This window comes from Anser brachyrhynchus (genome assembly GCF_964034855.1).
Source record: "Anser brachyrhynchus genome assembly, contig: SCAFFOLD_160, whole genome shotgun sequence".
Taxonomy (NCBI): domain Eukaryota; kingdom Metazoa; phylum Chordata; class Aves; order Anseriformes; family Anatidae; genus Anser; species Anser brachyrhynchus.
In genome coordinates, this window is record NW_027663930.1 from 260,842 (window position 1) to 284,452 (window position 23,611).

The following is a 23,611-nucleotide window of genomic DNA, read 5'->3' on the forward strand; positions in this document are numbered from 1 at the left end:
GTTGACCATAGTGTAACCTCCATAAAGAGGCCTGACAGGTGCCTTTTAAAAAAAAGGTGCCTTTTAAGAGAGAAGCAGAAGATAACGCTTCAAATTCAAAACCGGAAAGACAAGAATGGCTCTTCCCTTCCACAGCACACGCAGAAAACTTTTATCCTAGTATTACTTGCATCGCTCTTCCTCCTGACAAGTGCAACGTAACCGTGCAATTCACTGCACCATGGTCACAGTAAACCCCTCATTTCCAAAATTCCTCCTTGCAATGGCAAGAGCCTCAGACAAAGATGCCGACTGACCGCTCAGAGGTTGGAAGTCCAAGAGAATCAACTCTGTCTGAAATCCATTATCTTACCTCATGAAATTTCAGTCTTACCGCACAGGATGATTACAAAAGCCCGGTCTAGTCCATCTTAATTTGTTTCTTCCACGATATATTTGCACAGGTGTTTTTTGATGTAATGGCATGTTAAATGACATTTAGAGTCAAAGTTAGAATTAGAATCGTATTTTAAAAACAATACAACCACGCTCAAAATCAATTACGGTCACACACAATGGGAAACAACCCAGTACTGCCCTGAAGAAGTTACCCAGCGGGTCACTCGCTTTCTTGAAGCCTACCACTGACCTTCATAGGCATCTCTCTGCTTTAGCTTAAGACTAGTTAAGACTACACTGTCTTGAAATCTGGCTTCACATCTCCCCTCAATTACATACAAACGGTGAGTAGAGGCATTTTGGCCACATTCTGTAATTTTTTTTACTTATTTTTTGAAAGAGAAAAACGCAGTCATTTTTAACTCTTTCTATGGAGTTCTCATTTTCGCCAGTGAAAAATCACTATGTTGTTTTTAAATTAAGTCACCCACTTCAGCCATCTTCCCTCACCAGCTGCAAAGCCGGGGGTATCTGCATTGATCCAGCTCCGTACTAATACATTTCACAATCAGTTCAATTTATGCGACAGGCTGGAACCTGGGCTGAGACCTCTGAAGTGCCTGTAAACCAATCCTGCAGACAGCCGCTAACCCATCAACCGTACCTGGGAATCGTGTTGCTTAAAATATTCCATATATGCAACGTACTTTTATTCTGTACAAGATTCACAGAGGCTAGGATGGAAACAACAGGAAAAAAAGGACCATACCTGGTTTCTCAGACTGACAGGCTACACATTTGTTATCTTCCGTCTTATTTGGTACAAGGCATATTCCACAGTCCCAAGAGCCTTTCGCCTTCTTAAATTTGTCTCCAAAGCCCAGAGTGGCTGTTGTGTCAGTGCTGCTCGAGGAGGATGTCACTGTCACCGAGCTGTCTGTGACCACTGGTCATGTCAGAGCAGGCATTACTCCCGTTCCAGGTTTTGGTGTCTCACATGCTATACATTTTGTAGCTTCCGGTTTGTTTTGGACAAGACATGTATCACAATCCCACGTTCCAGGTACTGTTTTGAATTTGTCTCCAAAGCCCAGCATCCCTGCTGGGGGCGCTGCTGGCTTTGAGGTGTCGCATTGACTTGAACTTACTGTCTGTTTCATACTCTCAACTGTTGACGCTTTAGTAGCTTGACAAGTTACACATTTGTCCTTTATGTCTTTGTTTTGCAGAAAAGGGTCACATGTATCAGATTGCCAGTACGATGCTTGTTTAGAAGTCTCTTTACCTGCAGAAAAAGTTGTTATTGCAGGCCTAGTATAAACCACTGTGCTTGTTGTAGGTTGTGCAGACGTAGAAGAGCGTGTTTTCAACAATCCAAAGTCTAGGAAGCAAGAAAAAAAAGTCTTCCTGTTAGCGCGGCACCTCACTACATGTAACTAAGTGACTTTACTAGAGGGCAAAAATTTCAGCTCAGGTGCCAATGGTTACAACTAGACATTCAGACCGAGCGCAACAGGAAGTCCCCAGAAATCTTATCTAAACGGATGAAATTTCATCTGCTGCACTGGGTCACAACAGAACATTTCGTTAAAGCTTCATTTAACTCTTTGTTTCCAAGCAAGCTTTAAATCAACATTTTCACTGGTCGATACAAGTACAAACAGACAGTAGCTGACTGAAATCTGACAGTCCAACGTGGAATGGAAATAATACAATTTGATTAAGACGCGATGCCCAATCGAATCAAATTTCTAAAGCTCCTCCTTCCGTAGCAGATGACTCAAATCTACTCCAGTAACTGTACAGAAGTTTGTACTCGGAGCAGCAATCCATGCGGTATTTTCCCACAGATGCTGAATATTAATTAAATAATAAAAACTCAAGACAATTGAACAACTGTCTAATTTTCTATAATCTTTTTCAAAATGCATCGGACACAGGACAACTCCTTATTTAAAAGGTGGCAATTTTAACAGGAAAGACAAGCTACTAATACAGAAAGACTAAAGGAAATGCATCTTAAACAGCAGCTCAAGTTGCTTGTAAATCTACCTTGAACATAGTTGTTTTGTGGTTTGTTTGTTGGTTTTTTTTTAGTCAAAAATGAAGTCTTTGAACAATGTGGATTTAGATTCTGCTTCTTTTAAACCGATAAAGAAAGTGAATGTCACTTCACTCAGAGGTCTTTCCTTAAACAAAACGCACAATGTATTTTCTCTCACTTAGCTCTTTCCAACAGAGAAATGTGCTGCCTTCTTAACAAGTATGTAAGTTAGAAGAAGACTTTTGGGAAAAGATCAAATTCAATAAAGCCCTTTTTCTTAAAAGATATCTTTTCCACAGACACACTTTATGAAACTGTTGAAAACAATTGCAATTGCTTAAAAACAAAATTCAGAAAAGGGTTTTTAACGTAAAACACTCCATTTCTGTTTGCAGTTTAAATTTTAATCCACAGGAGCCATTGTAAGCTAAGGCCCAAAGATTCGCAGCTTTCGCCATGTATTTGGAACTGAAGCTCTTTCCTATTCTTTCTTCACCTGGGCTGAAGGTGGGACAGGAGTGTTGAGCTTTACAAACATTTCCTTTTCAATTCCACAAATTGTATTTACTTAAAATGAAACACCGATTATCTGGCTAATTCTCTTAGTACCTCATTTACAATTACATCCTAACACGTAAAGGAGATGCAACCCATCTGCTTTTCATCTTGCAGTTTTACTTCCAGCAACAAACACCACTTAGAATAGAAGGGGGCAGATGCACCCTAACAAACGCAGCGCTTAATGTAATGCTCTCCTACATTCATATTTATAGCAGATACTCTATTAACCATAAGTCGTGTGTTGGTTTTTTTTTTAATAAAAAATGCTAGCGTATTTTTTGCAGCATCTTTTTAAAAGGAGTTCATTATCTCTCCAGGATTTTTTAGAACGTCTAAGACGCTTCCTTCCTTTAAGACGTGGGCAGTGGTGAAGGGACCACCAGCAAAATCTTTGACCTCCTCTTTCTGTGTGTTGATGTTGGTTGAGGTGGTGGTGTCTTTTGAAACAAAAGAAAACAAAAACAGCTTTCACAATGTGACCTAGTTAGAGCAGATTATACTCACTTTTGTTAGAAACAAGAATTTCCAGCTTTCATGCTTCTCACATAAGAATCTTCACAAATTCTACTTACTTTGCAATGCTTTATGATTACAAGCAAAACAAAAAGCAACAAAACAAAAAAAAATTATAAAAGCAGATCTGTCACTGGAAAAATACTGCAGAAGTCCAACACTGCCTGGAATTGCTAGCATGCGCAGACAGGACAGATTGAAGATTTAATAAAGAAAAAAAGGAAAATCAGCACTTCAGATCTGAAGTGCTAAAGTTTCAGTTACCTAGGGTAAGAAAGGGCATCACTGGAGTACCACTGGGTCCAGAAAGTTCTGCCGATTTTACAACGGGAACACTAAATGTAAACCCAATCTGCTATGAACAAGAGAGGTTTTTCAGATTCTCAAGCCACAGGAACTTCAATCGAATGCACACACAAAACCAAATCTGAAAGCTGCTCTTCACATTTGTAGCACGCATGCTGAATGACAAATTATAAGCCAGAAGCCTACATACTTTTCTCCATCAAGGCAGATTCTGCTTTAGTGTTCTGCAACAGCCTACTAAATGCCTAAGAAAAAAAGTCAAGCTCCTTTATTATTTTACTTACAGAAGACGTAGGTAGCACTTCTGCCTCAGTAGATTTCACAACTGGAGATGAAAACGCGAACTCAGGACTGCTAACAGTACTTGCTGGTTGTATCTGTATTTTCAAAAGAATTAAAGGTTTATATTTAAGAGCAACAACTACCTGAATTCACTACCCAACAGAAGTCCCGCAGTGACGTCGAAAAACCTGATGTTTGAGTTATTTTGCAGATAAAAGTAATAATAAAACACAGGGAAGTTTCCAAGTGGGTATAGGACAATATCTTCAAAACCAAATTCCAGAAACTGAGAGGAAAAGCTGGAGATGCTACTTAGGTCTAAATGCACGGAAAAGCAAGCCAGGAAGCTGAAGAACGGCAAACTCAGCCCAATGATACTCCAAGAACTTCAGCAAACACCTCAACATGTTAAAGCAGCTGTCTACTTCAAACCGTACAAAAAATATTTCAAGTACTCTGGAACAGATTAATGTTTATTTTATTGCAATAATATGCCAATTATTGCACCCTAGGCTCATTCTATGTGAGGCTTATATGACCACGTTACCTCTAATTTAATAACTTAAATAAAGTTGTGGTTTAACCATTGCAGGCAACTAAGCACCACACAGCCACTCGCTCACTCCCTCCAAGTGGAACAGGGAAAAGAACTGGAAATAAAGAAGTAAAGTTGTTAAATTTGAGGTAGCATTAATGACTCATCGCATGTAATGGCTACCTGGAAAGACAAATGCCATAACCCTGTACATACTCCCCACTCCTTCCCCTTCTTTCCCCCAGCATTTATTGCTGAGCACGATGCTAAATGGTGTGGAATATCCCTTCGGTCCTCTGGGCTCCGCTGTCCTGGCTGAGTGCCCTCCCAGCCTCTTGTGCATCCCCGACCTCCTCGCTGGCAGGGCAGCGTGAGAAACAGAAAAGGACTTGTCACTGTGTAAGCACTGCTCAGCAACAGCTAAAACACCAGTGCCTTACCAACACTGTTTTGCTCACAAATCTGCAACACAGCATCATCTACTACGAAGAAAATTAACTCTACCCCTGCCCAAACCACTATAAATAACTTGGCATAAAGTCCACACCCCCCTTCCCCCCCAGACTTCCACAGCATTTGAAGCAGTTATACAATCACGTTAAATGGGAGTTGGCAGGCTCTAAGACTGAGAGAAGCAGAATCAAAACATTTATGCCTTTTTCCCCAAACTGGCATACAACCCCAATTCATTCAGCTGCGTAGAAACTAATATTTGTTAGTTTCATGAGCACCACAGAAAAAGTCAACTCGCAATAAAGCAGTATACTCATTGTAAACATTATTTATAGCATAAAGATTTACCTTGCCCGCCGCCGTCGCTGCTGCATCTGCCATGCCTGCCGCCTCCGTTGAATTTGCCACGCTTGTCGTTGCCGCTGTTGACCTTGATATGTCCTTTGTCATCAGCAGGTATGGCATGCCCGCCGCCATTATTGGATATGTCAAGCCTGAGGGCACTGTTGAACACGTTATGCCTGACGTCGCCGTTGTATATATCATGTCCTCCACCTCCTCCTCTGATAGATCTGTCAAGTCCTCCACCTCCGATGGATCTGTCATGCCCTCCACCTCTGATGGATTTGCCATGCCCGTCGCAGCTGCTGGAGTTGCCGTGCTCATTGCTGCTGTTGAAACAGCGCTCGGTGACGCTGAGACAGCGCTACTACCAACGAAACTGGAATTGAACTGAGGCAGCGATGCAGCACTGATGGGTAGGGGTATTTTCGGTAGCACTGGTTCCTCCACTTCCTAAAGTTGCAAATTTTAATTTTTCTTATACAAGACATACTACTTTCTCACCCCATCGCACCCAATTTATTAACAAAATTAAATAGAACAAAAATCCATACAAATTAAGAGAAAGCAAGTTTCCAGAAGAAATCCCGATCTCCCCACCTCTGTCTACCACGTCATTTTAATTTATGGCAGGCCTGCTTCCACATTATACTCTATTCAACAACTGTACAGCAAGAACACTGAAAGTTAACTCAAAACCTGTGCAGAACAGAGAGGCACAGATCACATTTTTTTTCTTTCTTTTCTATACTTTAGTCATCAAAGCTCTAGAGAAGCATCATCCTTTCTAACTACCCTCGCATGGCTTCAATTAAGAGTACACTCTCAAGACAAGTGAGAAAGTGTTCCTCTTGCAAAATTAGGCAGGATAGCTGCCAAAGTTTCTAAAGTCATTACAGCAGTGAACGTGGAAAAAGGTAATGTTTAAAGAAGCAGGTAGGTTCAACAACCAAACTAAACACAAAAAGCACCAAAGAAAGTCAGACTAGCAGCACTGAAGATTGTGTTCTGGTAAATACAGTCTATACCATGTATCAGGATGCAAATATAAAAATCAGAAGAGAGCCTCTTAACAACTTCAATTTTCATCCCTGCCACTTACTTTATTTGATTACTAAGATTGGATGAGTTATGTTTTAAATGGCATAGAAAATCTGACCGAAATTTGTACAGTACTATCATGATCTACTTAGAAATGACTAGGCAGGGATGTAAGTTGGTACTACTGATATTCAGTGCATCCTGTAGCTTACATCTGTTTCACAGTTTTGATTTGAAAAGTTTATGGAACTTTTGATATTTGGACCATTATTTTATTTGCGTTACAGGAATAAACAACAGTGTTTACGATTTCTTTATATTGCATCATCCAGAAGTCCCATTTAATGATTTGAAACTTAAATTAACTTAAATACTTAATATTAACTTAATATTAATTAAATACTTAATGTTAACGTAAATACTTAAATTAACTTACAGGCAGCTTATATAACATCCAATAAAAGAAAAAATAATCTGAATATTCATGGTCATAGTTTTATGGAATAGATTTTTCCTATTAAAATGAGAAAAAAACTCTCTCACAATGAGTTGGGTGAGTATCAAAAACTGAGTCATCGTTAGCAGACATGCAGAATGCTCTCTTCTACTACTCTTTTTCACACTCTTGGCCTGTATCTTTCTGTACGACTTAAATATGAAACCAAAAATTAAGCTTTTTTTTTTCTTTTTATACTTGGCACTCGTTTCAAGTATCATTCCTGTAGAAAAACTATACAAACCTTCACCAAAACATTACTTCTCTTCTTAGGACTCATTCATTCAATTGCTAACGAGAAATGTTATAGTTTGAAGAATCTCCAAGGTAAGAGAATTAAAAATTTCAAAATTACATAAGCAAAGTTCAGGTATTCAAACACAGGAAATCAATTGGAGCCTGCTCTGAAACCCACAAGAAAACAAAAACAATGCAAAAATAAAGCGGTATTGTTATAATTTACTATGATGCAATAAAACTGACACACTTAGCTAGTTACTTCAGTAAGCTCAGTGACAGCAATTAATTTAAGAGTCACTTACCTGTTCTTGTACAGCTCTTGATAAATAGTGTATTCCTCTTTCCCTTCTCATTTTGCCACCTCCGCTACTCACTCCTGAAGACAGACCATTGGACGCAGCAGTACTGAATTTGTAGCTGGTCACATTGCTAGCACACGACAGTACAGAAGTTGGGGGAAACAAGAGAAAAAAAAATTACCAGCCAAATTTTTTTTTCAAGATATTAGAGCTGTTATTAGTCCTAGAATTGAAACCTGCTGATCAGAAAAAAACTAAAGCTGTCTCACAAGTTGCTAAACGCTGGTAAATACTTGATGTTCTAAATAGGAAAAACTTTATTAACAGCAGCAATGAAAAGGACATACATAAGTGCACCGTTCACACGGGAACAATGACTAAGCCAGAAGACCTGAAATAGAAGAGCTGATTTAGATTGTTATTTTCCAGTGCTTCCTTTAAATAGGACTGGTTCTCTGATTCTGCGATGCACGTGTATCTTTTGCAGGGATATAAAAGAACAGCTCACAAAAATACAGAAAGAGTGCACATATGCACACATACACATGGGAAACACTGCCAACAGCTCTGATAGAATAGGGACGCCTTAGACTTGTGTGGCAAGGTAATATGGCCTAAGCTTCAGAAGCAGCTCTGGCTTTCATGTGGCCATCAGCAGGAACAGCAGAGGTGTTTGGGTATGCCAACATTCCAGAAGTCTTTTCAGACATGAATACAGATCCCTTTTGTAAGGCATACAAAGGCGTTTTTCTGGTACTTAAAAAAGCCTAGCTCAAAACCAGAAAGATATCCTAATCCAAGAGCAAATGGGGAAAATATAACCCAAACCAGAAGTGGAATAGGGAATAACTCTAACAAAAGTACTATGGCAAGAAAATGAAGTATGCCTGGAAAAACTGTGACCTCAAAGCTTATCTTGCAGCCAATCAGTCAGTCAGTACAAAAGTGCATTAGATCGCACTGGAAGACACCAGGTCAAACTCCCACAATACTGAGGAGGAGAACTGGTCTAAACTTGTCAAATACTTGACAACAGCCTGCTTAGCACTGTAACTGCATAGAGGAAGACAGATCCCTAAGGCAGATGCTCAGACTTTTCTCTAATCCAAACTGTCAATCCATTAGAATTCTGAAAAAAGTCTTACATCAAAATAGATCTTCATTCAGACAACTATCGCTTGCCCATAACAGCCCATATTCCTCTTTCTGTTAACACCTGTGAGCTTCAAGGGGGCAAAGACAGTTGTCAGCCTTCAAGCAAGTCTAATCTACAATTGGACTCAGGATATAAAATATATATATATACACACACACGCATAGATATATAGCATTGGTGGGCCAGAGATTTACTGAGTATTCCAACTCAACTGTCCAAAGGGACTCTTGCCAGCAGATCAGTGTGGTGCTCCTGCTCCAGAACATGGCACCCAACAGAGACCAGCATCACAAAAAACACTACCACCACTACCTACTCTACAAACAAAAGGTAGGGCACTGCAATAAACTTTGTGAACGAAATCAAAAGCAGTGTGAGTTTTCTGTATCTCCTTCCTAAATGGAGAAGTAGAAAGGAGTTCTAACAAAGACAATTTAGAACAGTTTGAAAAAAACATAATTAAAACCCAGCACCTGATTGCACCTGTACCAGAACCTTAAAGCCAGTCGCTTCCACCCCTAAAAAGGTGGTTGTTGTGAAGTCCAACTTTTAGATGCCAAAACAAAGTGTTGAGTTCTTTCTGCAAGCCAAAGAATGCCCATGGTCACCTAAGAATTGCTTGGCAGATGAGCATAGAGTCAACAAAATTCCCTGCTACTGTTCTTTGAAAAGAGCGACTCCCTAAAAACCGAGTGCAAAGTCCCTTAACTCAAGCATTATTACCCAAAACACCATTTGCCCAGAAGGAAAAGCCATCAATATTATCTGGAGGATAACTCATTTGACCTAAACCAAGAAAGCAGTATAACACAAAGCAGTCTCCTCAAGAAGAAATTCAATTAATTCTGCTGGATTTTTTTTATTTTAGAGATGAGTTAGCATTTGGCCTCAAATGATTCTAAAGAACACATGGTCTTCATGTGAACTCAAAGCAGACAATTAACTTCATCATGAAAGGAGTATTAAAAAAAAGAATAATAAATCATAAATCTTCCTCCATGTTTTTGCTTAAAAAATAAAGAAAAAAACACATCAATAAACATCCTCCTGAACTGTAACTCACTTCCCCTACTTCACCTTCTAAAGAATGCTTCAGAAAGAATCATCCCATTAGGACAGAGCTTTCAAACTGCAAGCAATTAAATAGCTAAAACTAATAGCTTTTCCCCTAGGGAACATTAAGAGGGACAAATTATTTTGTTATAAGTAAACTGAGTTATAAACCATGAAATATCTGTCAAAGCAAAATTTGTAACGCTACAGATTTAGTTAAACTACAAAATGAGCCATATTTCCTGTAGAAGGAAAAAATAAGGCCTCCAATAGCAAAGATCCTTTCTGTGGATACAGCATTATAACGTGCTTCGTTTCCCATCTTCGTATCCTTCTCAGAAGATAAACTTGGGATAAAAAGCGGTGTATCAGTACTTTTATTCTTGCTCATCTTCCTTCCTTTCACAAAAACAACAATTTTCTCAAAGTTATATTGATCTTCAAACACAATCCAGACTTTGCAGCTGCCTCAAAATACAAAATTTTCATTGGATTTCCCATTCCTTTTACTGAGAACTGTCACCACCTTTCAGGTGCAGACCGTACTGAAAAAGGAGATTTCTTTCTTTCTTCAAGTAAGTTTTAAATTAATAGATGTCATACCTTTCAGATGGTTCTGCTCGCTGTTCTGCAGGCAAAGTCTTCTCTCTCATCCCCTGCAAGTTAAGTTTAGTTCAAGACTTAGCTGAATATGTACAGAATACACAAAGTACCAACAACCACTTCATGTGTTTTTTTGTGGTTTTTATTTTATTTATTTATTTTTAATTTTATAGCCCTGAATACACCTCACCTACTTAACGTTGTTCCCTAATTCAGCATTGTGGGTACAGTTCAGTTAAATTTTGGGGCTAAAGTAAGCATCACTGCTTCACTCAGCATTGAGGACAAACTGATAGAACACTAAATCAAATTTGTCAAATCCTCTAACAAAGAAAGTAATTATTTTAAACAAAATGACAAAAATTGTGTGTGTGGGGGGGAGAGTTTTCATCAAAACTTGTGTTTGCCAACCCCGTAAAAGGGACATACTTTTCTGTTTTCTATCATTTATCAACAAACAAGAAAAAAAAAAACTCTACCCCCCTAAAAACTAAGCAGTTGCTGCTACATTCATTTTAGAACTTTACCAAATGGAGATTGTGCTGGCTAAACAATACAGAGATTGAAAGAGTTAAAAGCAATAAGCAACCAGTATTACTGTCCACTTTGATTTCCAGCCTAAGAAGCCCATACACTTAACACGTGGTCATTTGTACACTCAGACTGATACTGGAAACACAGATGTTTTCGCAGAAAGAGATGCCCATTTAATTTTATGGAAAATTTATCAGACTCCATCTACTCCAAAGCAATCAAAACCGATAACTCAGCACATTGTCAGAACTCTCACTTGGAGCACATAGCTCACCTGGAATAGTTTACACAGAACACGAGCATGTTTCATCAGTGACAGCTTTGTGTACATGAGAATATAAAAGGAAAACATTTCTGTCTTTTAATATTCTTTCACTGAGAACAGGATGACTCAATAGCACATCATGACATCGTGAAAACAACCACAAGACACTGAGTGTTCCAAAAACAGAATTAAATCCATAAAAGCTCAATCTATTTCACAATGGTTCCCACTGCCTTAAAGCTCGCCTCAAACATACTATCAGTACTTTTTGCAAAGATAGGATAACAATTGGTTTGAGAAACATTCCAAGACTGGAAAAAAAAAACAGGCACATAAGGACTCAAAAATGTACTCACTTGGAACTTTGTGTCTACTCTCTGGCAAATTTTGCTGGACTGAGTAGTTGAAGTCGGTGATGGTTCAGAATACCGCGTATAACGCATCGGTTGACGGTTTACCGTTGGTGTCACAAGTCTCTTAACAGGTGGAGGCTGGAATGCATTCTGGGATTCCAGCTTTGAAAGGGAAACAGCAATCAATTTATCCTTACGTCCACCCAAATTAATTCCAATATTTATTGATGAAAACAAATTACAGAACTATAAACCTCCCCCCATCGGTCTTGGCACTCAGTGAATACGATTTGAAAATTCTGAAGACCGTTCAACTTGTAGAGGGAAATCACCAGAAAACCAGTAACGAAATCCATAAAGCTATATATAAGTAGCCAAAGTCTGACTGAATTCCATTTCAAAATTTGGCAGTTAGCTTCATAGACAAAATAATTCATGCTACCATAATTAAAATAACCCATGTTCCTAGAATATGCTCCTATCTTTTCCTCTGCCCACACTGTGATTTTTTTTTTTCAGTAGCTTAATTCATTAATTTAACATTCGAAGTGTTAAGCAACTAATTATACAGGCTTCTGGGCTTCACATCCCCTACATTTTCCCTCTTCAAAGTTACACAAACAATAGAACACACTCAAAAAAACCAACTTGTCAGTCTTACAATAATCTCATTCATTAAAATATGATCCAATGCTTTACATGTGCATTAGATGCACTTCAAGTAGTGGGTTTGACTTCCCTTTTCAAAGCATTTTCACAGACCAGAGTTAATTTTTAACACAGACCACTGCGTGTTCTGCAAAACTGACTTAACTGAACTGTCAGACAGAAAACAAACCCTAAAGGCTACAAGATTTACCGATGGCTCCGCCTGCGGTCTTAAGGATCAGAAAATACAGTCTTAGGAAGCATGCTATTGTTCAAATCAATACCAACAGGAAATTTTTGTTTACGCTGCAGCTTTAATTTCACAGTATCTCCCAGCTCTTAGTAATAGGATTCACACTCTCTCTAAAGTATATAAAAATACATCTTTCTAAAAAATATTACATTCAGTTTGAAACCTTGAATAAGACATGTTTTATGTAAGTTCACAAATCTACTTCGAGTGAACGACGGTTCATTGCTGGTTTTAAAGGTAAAAAAGAAAAATATTAATTCCCCCAGTTAGGCATTCAATACACCAAGAGCTATTCTGCCTGGTACAGTTCCTTGAAATAAGAAAAATACCACATCACTGCTACCCACTGCAGAAGTTTAGCCCGAGTGCACAAGTGTTCCGTCAACCGCATGTTCACTTTAGCAGGAAAACACACGATCGTCTCCTCAGCAAATAATTGCTTCTCATCACGGGCTACCCTTCTCCCGCCACCATTATGAATTCTAGTATTATGAATAGACAATCTATCTCCTTTCACCCACTGACAGCTGCGTGCAACATTCATTTAGTGGCTGACAATTTCAGGCTCTCTGTTGCAAATCTGGCAGATCTTTCTTAATGCCTTATCACAGGTGTATTGCTATAATATAACTGAGAATTCACACCAGATTTGGTTTTAGTTATTTGGATAATATTTATGATATACTTCACTTCTCCATGCCCTTGTAATTTGGCAGATGGTGAAAAGATGGTCCAGGAAATCTGAGATGTTTGTAAACTCTGAAGTGATTGTAAACTTAATTATACATCCATCCAATCAAGGAATTGGCACAGAAACTTCTTGAGACACTGTCCCTTTTCTCATTAGAACAGAAGATGAAAAGTTTGCACATCTTGTTATTTCCTTCAGTCACCTGATCTTCAAGTGGTCATTTAAGGGTTTTGCAATTTAATAAGCCCAAGGATACCCCTAACTAAAGTCATCAAAAAAAGATGACTAGTTTTCATTTTTTAAACAAAATGAAAGGAAATCATGCTTTACCACAGCATTATCACCAGTTCTGTGCTACCTCCAAATAGGAATTTAGGAGCGTTAAGATTTATAGCGTCAGAAAAGAAAAAGAAAAAAAAAAACCTCTACCCCCCTAAAAACTAAGCAGTTGCTGCTACATTCATTTTAGAACTTTACCAAATGGAGATTGTGCTGGCTAAACAATACAGAGATTGAAAGAGTTAAAAGCAATAAGCAACCAGTATTACTGTCCACTTTGATTTCCAGCCTAAGAAGCCCATACACTTAACAAGTGGTCATTTGTACACTCAGACTGATACTGGAAACACAGATGTTTTCGCAGAAAGAGATGCCCATTTAATTTTATGGAAAATTTATCAGACTCCAACGATGGTTCATCGCTGGTTTTAAAGGTAAAAATGAAAAATATTAATTCCCCCAGTTAGGCATTTAATACACCAAGAGCTATTGTGCCTGGTACAGTTTTGCAATTTAATGATACCCCTAACTAAAGTCATCAAAAAAAGATGACTAGTTTTCATTTTTTAAACAAAATGAAAGGAAATCATGCTTTACCACAGCATTCTCACCAGTTCTGTGCTACCTCCAAATAGGAATTTAGGAGCGTAAGATTTATAGCGTCGGAAATTAACAATTTTCCTCCTCTTTACTTTGAATGGTGATAAAAAGCAGAAAAATTAGTTTTCTGTGCCCGAATGAACACGGAAGTCTGTACAAAGTCTATATGACCACTCAAGCAGTATTTTTCTATTTGTGATCATTTCTTCAAGAGAAAACTTGCCTCAAGAGGAATTTTAATATGCAGCTTCACCCCAAGTTGGGGGACAAGATAAAACGACTTGGTGTGTTCTAGAGCTGTTGCTCTCAACTTACAAAGATAACATAATTCTTAACCTGAGTAATCTTCACAGCCCATCATCTATTGTGGATACATGCCAATATTAACTTGATTTGATGTCTATGTTGTCACTGAGGTTTGAGAAAATTTTTCTAATAGTGATAAAGCATTGAAAAAGTTATCTACCTCAGCTTAAGACATTATTGGTTCTTACCTTTCTTCGTTTGGACTGGAAGTCAGTAATATCCGGTTTATCTATGTCCGGAGGCTGAGGGAAAAAACAAAGCATAAATATTAGAGGGCAATTTTTTTCTCCTGAGAGAGAGGGTTCCCTGCAACAAAAATGTGGGGGTTCATGGTCAACTTACACAACACAGCGGCAAAAGAGATGTCATTCTTTTAGCATCCTGTTGAAAAAACAGCGCAATAAATTAAACCGGCCACAACGTAAGGAAGAATAGTTTTATCTTTATCCTTTGATGGCACATTTACTAAGTTTTATAAACACATGAAGCAAAAACAGATTAAAAGAAGTGCTATTTACCAACAAAGGGCTTGACAGCTTCTCCACTGCCTCCAAGATGCACCACGCTGAGGTACTCAAGGTAGCGTGGGACCGCACAGTTTCTTCTCTAGCTTTCGCTCTCTTTTGTGCCTGAAAAATTAGCATTTTAAGTGTTACAATGGTCAATTCTCAGCTAAGGAGGCATGTTTTTTACGTCCCAAGGCTACACTGATGATACAATCAATATATTCTGATGACAGAGAAACATGCAGTCACTGGGAGTTCAAGCCATAAAGAAGAGAATACGTTCGGAGTTTAATGAAGTTTACCTTGGGCCTCAGTGCATCTTGCACGTGCTTGTTGCACGAGCAATAAAAGAACTCCGTACTTGTAAAAGGTCAAGACGGATGATGCCAGGACTGCTAAGGCCTCCGAAGCAGTAATCAGGGAAACAGAACTCAAGAAAAGGCTTGTGGTACAGAAAGCATTTTCAGTAACAACACAGACCTCAGAGTTTCACGATGGTCTAAGTGTACCATCTTAAAATCAGTGTATACAATCATAACCAGGAACTAGTTTTACTTCTCTCTTGCTTCCTCCCTTCCCCCAAGATTAAAGTTGGCTGCAAATCTTTGTCTTAAAAGATAAAGATCTGATTTAAACTGTAACAGATCTAAACATTACACTGAAAAAGTAAACTGTTTATTTGCACCACCCAACTTCAAATATCAGTCAAAAACTTCCTTTGGTGTGACTTTTTTTCTTCCCAGGTTAAACCCCTCAAATAACCACACTGTGCTTATCACACGATGTGAAGACAGGAAGCAGACCACGCAGCATGTAAAAACACAAGTGAGACTCACAGAACCACAGAATGGTTAAGGTTGGAAGTGACCTCTAGAGATCGCCTGGTCTACCCCCCCGCTCAAGCAGGGCCACCCCGAGCAGGTTGCCCAGGACCATGTCAAGTCAGCTCTTGAAGACCTCCAAAGAGGGAGACTCCACAGCCTCTCCGGGCAACCTGTGCCAGGGCTCCATCACCCGCACAGTGCAAAAGCATTTCCTGATGCTCAGACAGAGCCTCACGTTTCAGTTTGTGCCTGTTGCCTCTTGACCTGGCACTGGGCACCGCTGAAAACACAATGGCTCTCTATGCTCTTTGCACCATCCATTCAGGTATTTATATACACCAATAAGATCCCCCCAAACCTCCTCTCCTCCATGCTAAACAGGCCCAGCAGTCCCTGCCTCTCCTCAGAGGAGAGGTGCTCCCAGTCCCTTGATCTTCTTGGTGGCCCTTCGCTGGACTCTCTAGTACCTTGCTGTCATTCACAGCAAGCAGCAAGAAGCAAGCTACTCTCTCCTTTAAAAGCCTAGTATTTTGGTTCCTCTTTTTACCATAATGCAGTAATATTGTAAAAAACAAAAATAGCCGACCAAAGAGGGTTCCCAGCTTTGCACCACAAGGTTTCAAGGTTTCCCGTAAGTGAGGTACTTGTACTGCCCTTTTTCCGTTGCACAAATGGACTGTCAGAACAGAGCCAGCAAACCCGCGTTTTCATTTTCTTCAAATTCCTTTTGATTTATCGATAAAAGTCACTTTCATTTAAATACATTCCTACCAAACCTGATTTGACTTTCCTTTTCGATTCAGCTCTAGCTAATCAGAGTTGTCAGCAGTTTTTATTTGCTATTTCCAAGAACTCTTGGGGGCAAATAACTCTCTCCAAGAACTATATGAATCGTTCAAAATAGAAAGCATGTTACTGCTTATCTTGGGACTGCATTTAGTCCTGCATGCCTCTGTGTACCAGAAGAACAAAGGATCAGCAAAGTTGATTTTAGATATTTTCAAAGACTGCAGGTTTATACAACATATCCATAGCATGAATGTAGGCATGCTTGGAAAAGAAGATCCACAGATAAATATTAGCCAGGTTTGACTACTGTAGCTTTTGCTACCATAAACACAAGTTTTCAAAGTTATGCTGTCATTGGTTTTTTTGCATCAAGTTATTTTAACGTAATGTAGTCAGAGGCAGACAATGGCACTTGAATGGAATTTTTTGAAAGACCTAACAACAGAGGAAACCCCAACTACCAACAACTAGCCCAAACTGTCATTCTTGTTCTTTCTGACAAGTATTACCTGTGGTAAAAACTGTCATTAAAGAATTTAAACAGAAATCAATCTCAGACGTCTATTTTTGTAGACCAAGAGGGCAGAAGAGCAACTGTTACCACATATTCAGCTCCCTGCTCAAAGCTCCTTTGGCAGTGCTGCTTTTTTTATTTCCATCACTATTTCCCACTACACTACTTTTCTCATACCTGATAAGGTTCCGTCTTTGGCTGCCTTGATCTTACAGCTGCACCACCGGCATAGGCCGTCTTTCCGGGGTAAAATGGAGAAAACCCAAGCTGGTTTTGCTTAAAAACAGACGTGCTTCCACGTACCTACGGAAACACAGTATGAGAAGTGGATAGAAAAACAGGTACACATTCAAACTGATTAAAAGAAATACTGTGCAGTACTTACAGGACACAGTCCTCCAAAAACAAATAAACTGAATGCAGGTTTCTTAGAGCTAGCTGCAGAATGCTGCGAGAGGGAATGAGTTCTTTCAGCTTCTGTGGGCCAGAGCAGTGACGATGAAGTATTTTTTAAAACTGCAACATCTGCCAAAATGACGTATGCTAGATGTAAATGCCTCTCGTACGTACAGAACTTTAACAATAAAGATCACACTAATTCAAGTTCTTCAATACAGAAAAATAAGCATGACTTCAGCTTCTTTAAATAGATCAACTTCACGTACAGACTGAAAACCAAGTATCACCTACAAACTTGAAAACTGTTCACAGAGCTGCAAGTAGTTTTCAGCAATCTTACCAAGTTAATACTGTGCTTCCAATGCAGATATTTTTTTCCTTCAGGCTAAGATAAAAGAGGACCGCATAAACATCAGTGCATTTGTACGGACAAAGCTTTTTTCTATGTTGGTAAAAGGCTGGAGGCCAGCACAGATCATAATCGCATAGGTTTTAAACCTGGAAGATTCCCCAAAGGCTGCTCTAAGAGTTAACGATCTTCTGCCCATGTATGTTTTACGAAGACACACCAGAAAGTTCTAGTGCACTCAGGTTATATTGCTAAAGCCCAGCAACTCTACTCTACTACTCAGCTGTACAAAAGTTCTCTGCAAAACCTGCTGAGCACACGTCAGTCCCTGTCTATATGGGGGACTAGAAAAAGCTGCAAACCTGCTGTTCGCCCTTTCAGCGAGAAGACCTACGTACCAACCTACATCGACACGATGCTTATTTTTTATTTTAAAATGGTGTGCTTTCCTCAATGAATTTGGCAAAAGACATGAAAGTATTGACAGCTGAAGCCTTCTACCAAGAAAGGTCAAAAAACAGCCTATAGCTTATGACAGAGTAGTTTCTTTATCTTCTCTTGCTGAAACACAGGAAAACATCTCGTGTTCCTATTTGTCACCTGCACTTATTCACATTTAACCAGCTGTCTGTTAGATATTCTGAGTCACTCTTCCTTCTAGACAATCAGCCTAGTTGTCAAGCTACGGCAAGTCAGCCTGATTTCCTACCGTCCCAGTTCAAAATTTACATATAACCTAGCTGAATGTGTATATTTCAGCATTGACTCTTTCTAACATCAGGGTATCATAAACGTATTCCAAAGCACGCTTCTATTAAAAAGGTGATAGGATTATATACTTCTAAAACACTAAAAATTCAATTTAATTCTCGCATCCAAAGTTGACATTCACCTATTTTATTTACTAAGGTGATGTGGAATATTAAAGAACGCAAGGTACTTCACATTAAAAAAAAAGTCAATTAAACAGAGAACACAAAAATCACCTTCATCAGATGCTCTAGAGGAGGAATCACTGGTTGTTGAGATGTTATCATCGTCTTGTTGAGAGGTAGAATCTTCTATTTCTTTTATCAAGGACAGCCTAGGACTGCCAATGCCAAATACAGAAGATGTCGAGGGCTGACAAGGTGGGACAGGAGAATCCAGCGTGGTATAATTCAGACGGCTCCGATGAAGAGAGGGCCTTGTTAACACAACTGGGAAGTTCAGTGCTGATCTACTTGTGGATGGTTCTAGACAAGAACAGGGAGATAATTAGCTTTGCTATAGACAAGCTCACAGAAGCCAAAACCTGTTTCCTATCAACAGCCATGCTATTGCCAAGTTCTAAGCGCAAAAAGAGAGAAGCCAAATTTAACTTCTTCCTCACCCAGATACGGTTGCATCTAACTGTCTGGCTACAACAACAACACTGCTTGCGATACACAGTATTAATGTTGCATCCAGAAGTAGTTAACTATGAGGTTTTACAACACCACATTCTGACCCCGTGCTCAAATGCTCTAACGCTGACTTGGCCGTTCACTAAATCAAACATATATACTCCTTCTCCCATGTACAGCTTGCAATAAGCTTTACAAAATTTGAGATTACACGGTAAATTACAGATAACACTGCAGCTTCCATAATATTGGAACAAAGGTTACATTAATCTGAATACACAACATGAAAATGAACGTTTGCAGTACTTTTTTCCCAAGTTCTTCCATATCAGCTCACGTTAGAGGCAAAACATCATCTCCTACCCATTAACTATTGGGATTTTGACCCAAGGGACAAGGATGTTGACCCAAGTAACCGGATGAGCATTTTTCCCTCTTGAAGCAAAGGGTCTGCAAACAATGCCAGTGGCCTGGAATAGGTGGCCTTGAAGTCTATCTTGCTAAATGAATGGAACTATTCATGGGTATTTTGCCTGATGAAAGCCTACTGTCTCTCCCAGGAATCTGGGCAATTCAAATGACTTTGAGCCACTATCCTCTTGATACTTGAACTGAAGCTTAAACTAGTTAGTTCAATCTTCATAACCACTGCAGTACCACTAATTAGCTCTCCAAACCATGAGCAGATTTTTAGGACAGCACCATTTGAGATACAGAAAGTTCTTCAGGCGGAAGGCCACCCAATATAGGCTCCAGCACACTGATACCTCAGAACTGAAGAAACACATTGGTTTCAAAATGTAGTAATAATTAAAAAAAAAAATCTTATTCTTAAGCATAGTAAGCAACACCCACGGACAGCAACATAAGCTGCAAAAGGTTCCAGGGTGTCCACCTGCTCCTGATCTCCTGGAGTTAGCAAGCTTGCAGTGCAGCTGTTCTTACTGAAAGCTCCTTTCATGCAGTTACATAGGAAAGCCAACATGTGTTCCTCAGTCACGAAGACCTTCTCTATTCTTTTCTCCAAACTCATTCCCAAGCTACAGCTACACAGAAAGCCATCAATCTCCTTGTTTACAATTAGATGAGATTGGAGGCAAAGATATTTCCTCCTTATTTTTTGATTCTGCCAACAACAGAAGCAACTGACTTTCCACATTATCTATGGTTACCTACGCACGCTCAGACAAAACTTCTTTACTTATTAAAAGCTGACTTCCCCAAAACAGCTAATTTAAGAGAAACTCAAATAAGAATAGATGCAAATTTATACAACAGGACTACAGGAACAGTGAGGGGCACTGGATATAAGACAAATTAATCTTTCATGAGGTAAAGGAGTTGCAAACCTCGTTGCCAACGGTCCAAATACCTTTTCAAAGACACCCCCTCCCCCCGCGTAGACCTTAAAGTTATTGAATATTTTAAGGATAATAATCTCATAAACCACATCCGTGCACAAGTTCCCCAGTTCACCATCAAGTTAACGAGGAACTTTACTAAATTGATCAAAGCCCAAAACAAAAAAAAAACAAAACAAAACAAACAAAGTCGGGACACGAGACGGAATTTTCCTCTGCCATTCTAGCATCTAGTCTTTTGTTTCGAAGACTGCAAAACAAATTAATTTTTTTAATTGCCTTAGGCAATTAGACAGATTTTCATTCCATATCTTTTAAAAGATGGAAAATGCAACCCAGCACACTTGCAAATGACTTATTTTCAGCATTTAGCACCTGGCTAATAGAGTACCTAAAGTTAACTGATGCCTTCCAAGAGCATAAGATGTATGCTTCGTAACTGTGTATACAGTTTAAAGCTAAGACGGTTTCACAAACAGTTGTTTTGACTTTTTTTGGGTTTTTTTTCATTCTGTCAAAACCCTCATTCCAATTTCCTTTTGAAATTCAGATTCAAAACTAGAAATCTGTGAATAAATACAGATGGCCAGAATTCCAAATGATTTTTCACATACCTCGTCTACTAATTCCTGCTGGTTCAGGCGTGAATCTCTCATCGATTATGGTATCTTCATCTGAATAATCGTGGTGATAGTTTACCGGAGTCTCCTCCTGGTTTGCAGATTCATTTCTGTCTACACACTCCTCCTCACGCTTATTGAAATACTTCTGCAGCCAGGCCGGTACAATATTTTTCACAGTTTCTGTCATTCTGCTAATTATTCCCTGCTTGAAAGAAAAAACACTTGTTTAATTACAGAAACGCAGTCAACAGCATATGCTGCGATACCACCTTCCACGGACCTTGAAGACAGATATTATACAGCAAATATTCAGAAGACGACGACGAGGTTGATCCCTGGCATAGGATCGCTACACTTCTGGTAAACCTAAAATTCACCTAAGATTGATTTACAACTACCTATCACTTTCTGCACTTCCAAGTGACCTTGGCAAGGTTCAAAGTTTTGAAACCTCTGCCAAAATTCACCAGCAGGTCGTCAATCTGCAAGGCTATCAGGAAACTCTACGCCTGAACAGCTCCTGACCTACAGACTTGTTCCAGGACTCTTCCTCTTCGCACCCTCCCGTGAAAACCAACTAAACCAGAAGTTCAGCAATTATCTACTGCGACAGTCAGGACCATACTACCCATTAAAATCAGTGAATCTAAATATTTTCAATTTTAGTAATGCTGAATTGCAGTGACTATACGCACAAAAAACAGTTCTGCTCTCAACAGTCAGGCTAACCCAGAAGATGTCCTGGAAGAAACACAGCTATAGCTATAGCACCAGCACCTCCTCTTGCAAGAGCCTTCTAAAGCTGTTGCTGTATTTTGTAGAAGACTGACTCTGCGGCATACATCGGGTACGATCGGAGAATTCCCACCTGACCAAAAGCCCCAGGAACTACGGTTAAATAAAAGATAAATTAATATAAATGAATAAATTAATAATAAAAATTAATAATAAAAATTAATATCCAGAAAGCTGACAATCATGAGCTAGGCATCCTGCTAATCATCCCTCCTGCAGGCAGGGGGAAAAAAAAAAGGTAAATTAGATCCAGGACTAGTTCCCAGGAACTTTGAAGCTGCTAACTATACTGCCTACAGTGCCCAGGCACCTTCAGAGCTTAATGGTAAGAGACAGAGGGTTTGGTGGGCTGTAATTAGGATCACAAGCACACAAAACACATCTATTTAAGTATTTCTAAGAATCGACTTATCGACTAAAGTTGTAGGGGGAAGGATGAGAAAAACAGTGGGGTAGGGATCAGAACCAGAGGTATAACCTCACAAAATCGCATCGGTCGCTTTCGTGCCTCCCCAACTGCATCACTGAGAGACAATTAACATTAAGCCACAGAACCTTCTGCAGAGTGGACATGATATTGAAGATAAACTGAAATTAATTGACAAATGCTCTAAGCAAGCTATCTGCTCAAAGCTCGTCCTTTTACGTTATGAACATTTGCACGATTCGTCTGGTTACAAAGCTAACTGCTATAATAAATGCACACATGTAACACCTATCAGTTTGTCTATTTATCAAATCATTAAAATTCTTCCCCGATAAGTTACTGTTAATTTGATCTGCGCTGGATGTGCAGCAGCCATTCTCTGTGCAGAATCCCCCAGATATCCCCACGCACGTGTTTGCTCTGGCACACTCTTTAAATAAACCTACTGGAAAACACGCAGAGATAACAGACAATGGAAAAGTTAGAAAACCATCTCCACTGATTATTTTTAATCCACGTGTAAGGTTTATCAGTTAGCTACACAGTGTCGGCACACGCAAGCTATGGCACTTTCAACATTAATGCACTGTTCAAGCCAGAGGTTTCAACGGTTGCTCTGTAAGCGTGGGGAATGTTTGCATTGCCCTTCCAGGCCAGCTTTAGATGGACAAGATTGATTGTCAATATGTGGTATAAGGGACTTGGCATTTCTGCAAGTGATAAAAACCTAATTGAGCAGCTATCCATGCGTAGCGCTCCCTTGGTTTTGCATATGATAATCAATCCCCTCAGCTACGTTGCTCATTTAATAGCGGAGAGGTTTTGGCTGAACAAACATGTGCAGAGGGCATCTCCAGAGCATCTCTCTGGGCGTCCTGACATTTCTTAGCAAAGAGCTGCTGGGAGGGATCTCGGCGCGTCCCCCCTCCAGCACGGGGATTTTCACACCCCGAATTGACGGACCGCTTTCACCATCAACCTGCTGTACCCTACAGCACAAACGAGAAGCAAAGCCTGGCAGGTAACGTTCAGAGAATTGATGATGGGCTGAGGAGGGGTGCAGGGAGCGGGGAAAGCCCTGGGGGTGGCACTGGGGGTCCTGAGGGCAGCGGGCTGGGGGTGAAGGGGAGGGGGAGGAGGGGGGTAATGGGCTGGGTAGAGGGGTAAGGGGGTAAGTAAGGGGCTGAGGGGATAACTGAGGGGGTTAGGAAGGGGCTGAGGGGGTAACTAAGGGGGTAACTAAGCCGTTGAGGGGGTAACTAAGGGGGTAAGGAGGTGGGTAGGGGGTAACTAAGGGGATAAAGGGGCGGGTAAGGTAAGGGGGTAAGTAAGGGGGTAACTGGTGGGCTGAGGGGGAAGGGCCCGCTGTGGGGGGGCCGCTCCTCACCCGCTTGCTCCTGGCACAGGG

The 23,611-nt window shown here is 39.8% G+C and overlaps 1 protein-coding gene and 1 pseudogene across 4 annotated transcripts; both read right to left on the reverse strand.

The window, feature by feature from the left end:
- Positions 1–33: 33 nt before the first annotated feature.
- Positions 34–5,705, reverse strand: LOC308191376 (nuclear pore complex protein Nup153-like; annotated as a pseudogene). Its single transcript has 2 exons — positions 5,421–5,705; positions 34–1,814 (listed from the first exon to the last, which is right to left on the reverse strand). The product of its transcript is annotated as a nuclear pore complex protein Nup153-like (transcript).
- On the reverse strand, positions 5,291–21,865 carry LOC308191372 (nuclear pore complex protein Nup153-like). Of its 3 annotated transcripts, XR_013947923.1 has the most exons (8): positions 20,973–21,864; positions 18,599–18,847; positions 17,250–17,389; positions 17,042–17,167; positions 14,750–14,860; positions 14,574–14,612; positions 11,458–14,473; positions 5,291–10,355 (listed from the first exon to the last, which is right to left on the reverse strand). XR_013947923.1 is itself a non-coding variant. In XM_080609569.1 (7 exons), exons 1-7 carry the CDS (start codon positions 21,166–21,168, stop codon positions 14,393–14,395), a joined length of 942 nt encoding a protein of 313 aa, XP_080465695.1. In that variant the 5' UTR covers positions 21,169–21,864; the 3' UTR covers positions 10,975–14,392. The 3 variants fall into 3 exon arrangements, 1 of the variants encoding a protein (XP_080465695.1); XR_013947922.1 differs by lacking the exon at positions 14,574–14,612 and having other exon boundaries at positions 20,973–21,865; XM_080609569.1 differs by lacking the exon at positions 5,291–10,355 and having other exon boundaries at positions 10,975–14,473.
- Positions 21,866–23,611: the final 1,746 nt, after the last annotated feature.

Coding starts and splice junctions, on each gene's coding strand:
- LOC308191372 (XM_080609569.1), bottom strand. CDS start 21,168: ATGACAGAAACTGTGAAAAATATTGTACCGGCCTGGCTGCAGAAGTAT. Junction 17,390..18,598: donor CTCTAGAGCATCTGATGAAG/GTGATTTTTGTG, acceptor TCATTTTGGCAG/ATGTTGCAGTTTTAAAAAAT. Junction 14,861..17,041: donor CAAAGACGGAACCTTATCAG/GTATGAGAAAAG, acceptor CTAATTTTTCAG/GCACAAAAGAGAGCGAAAGC.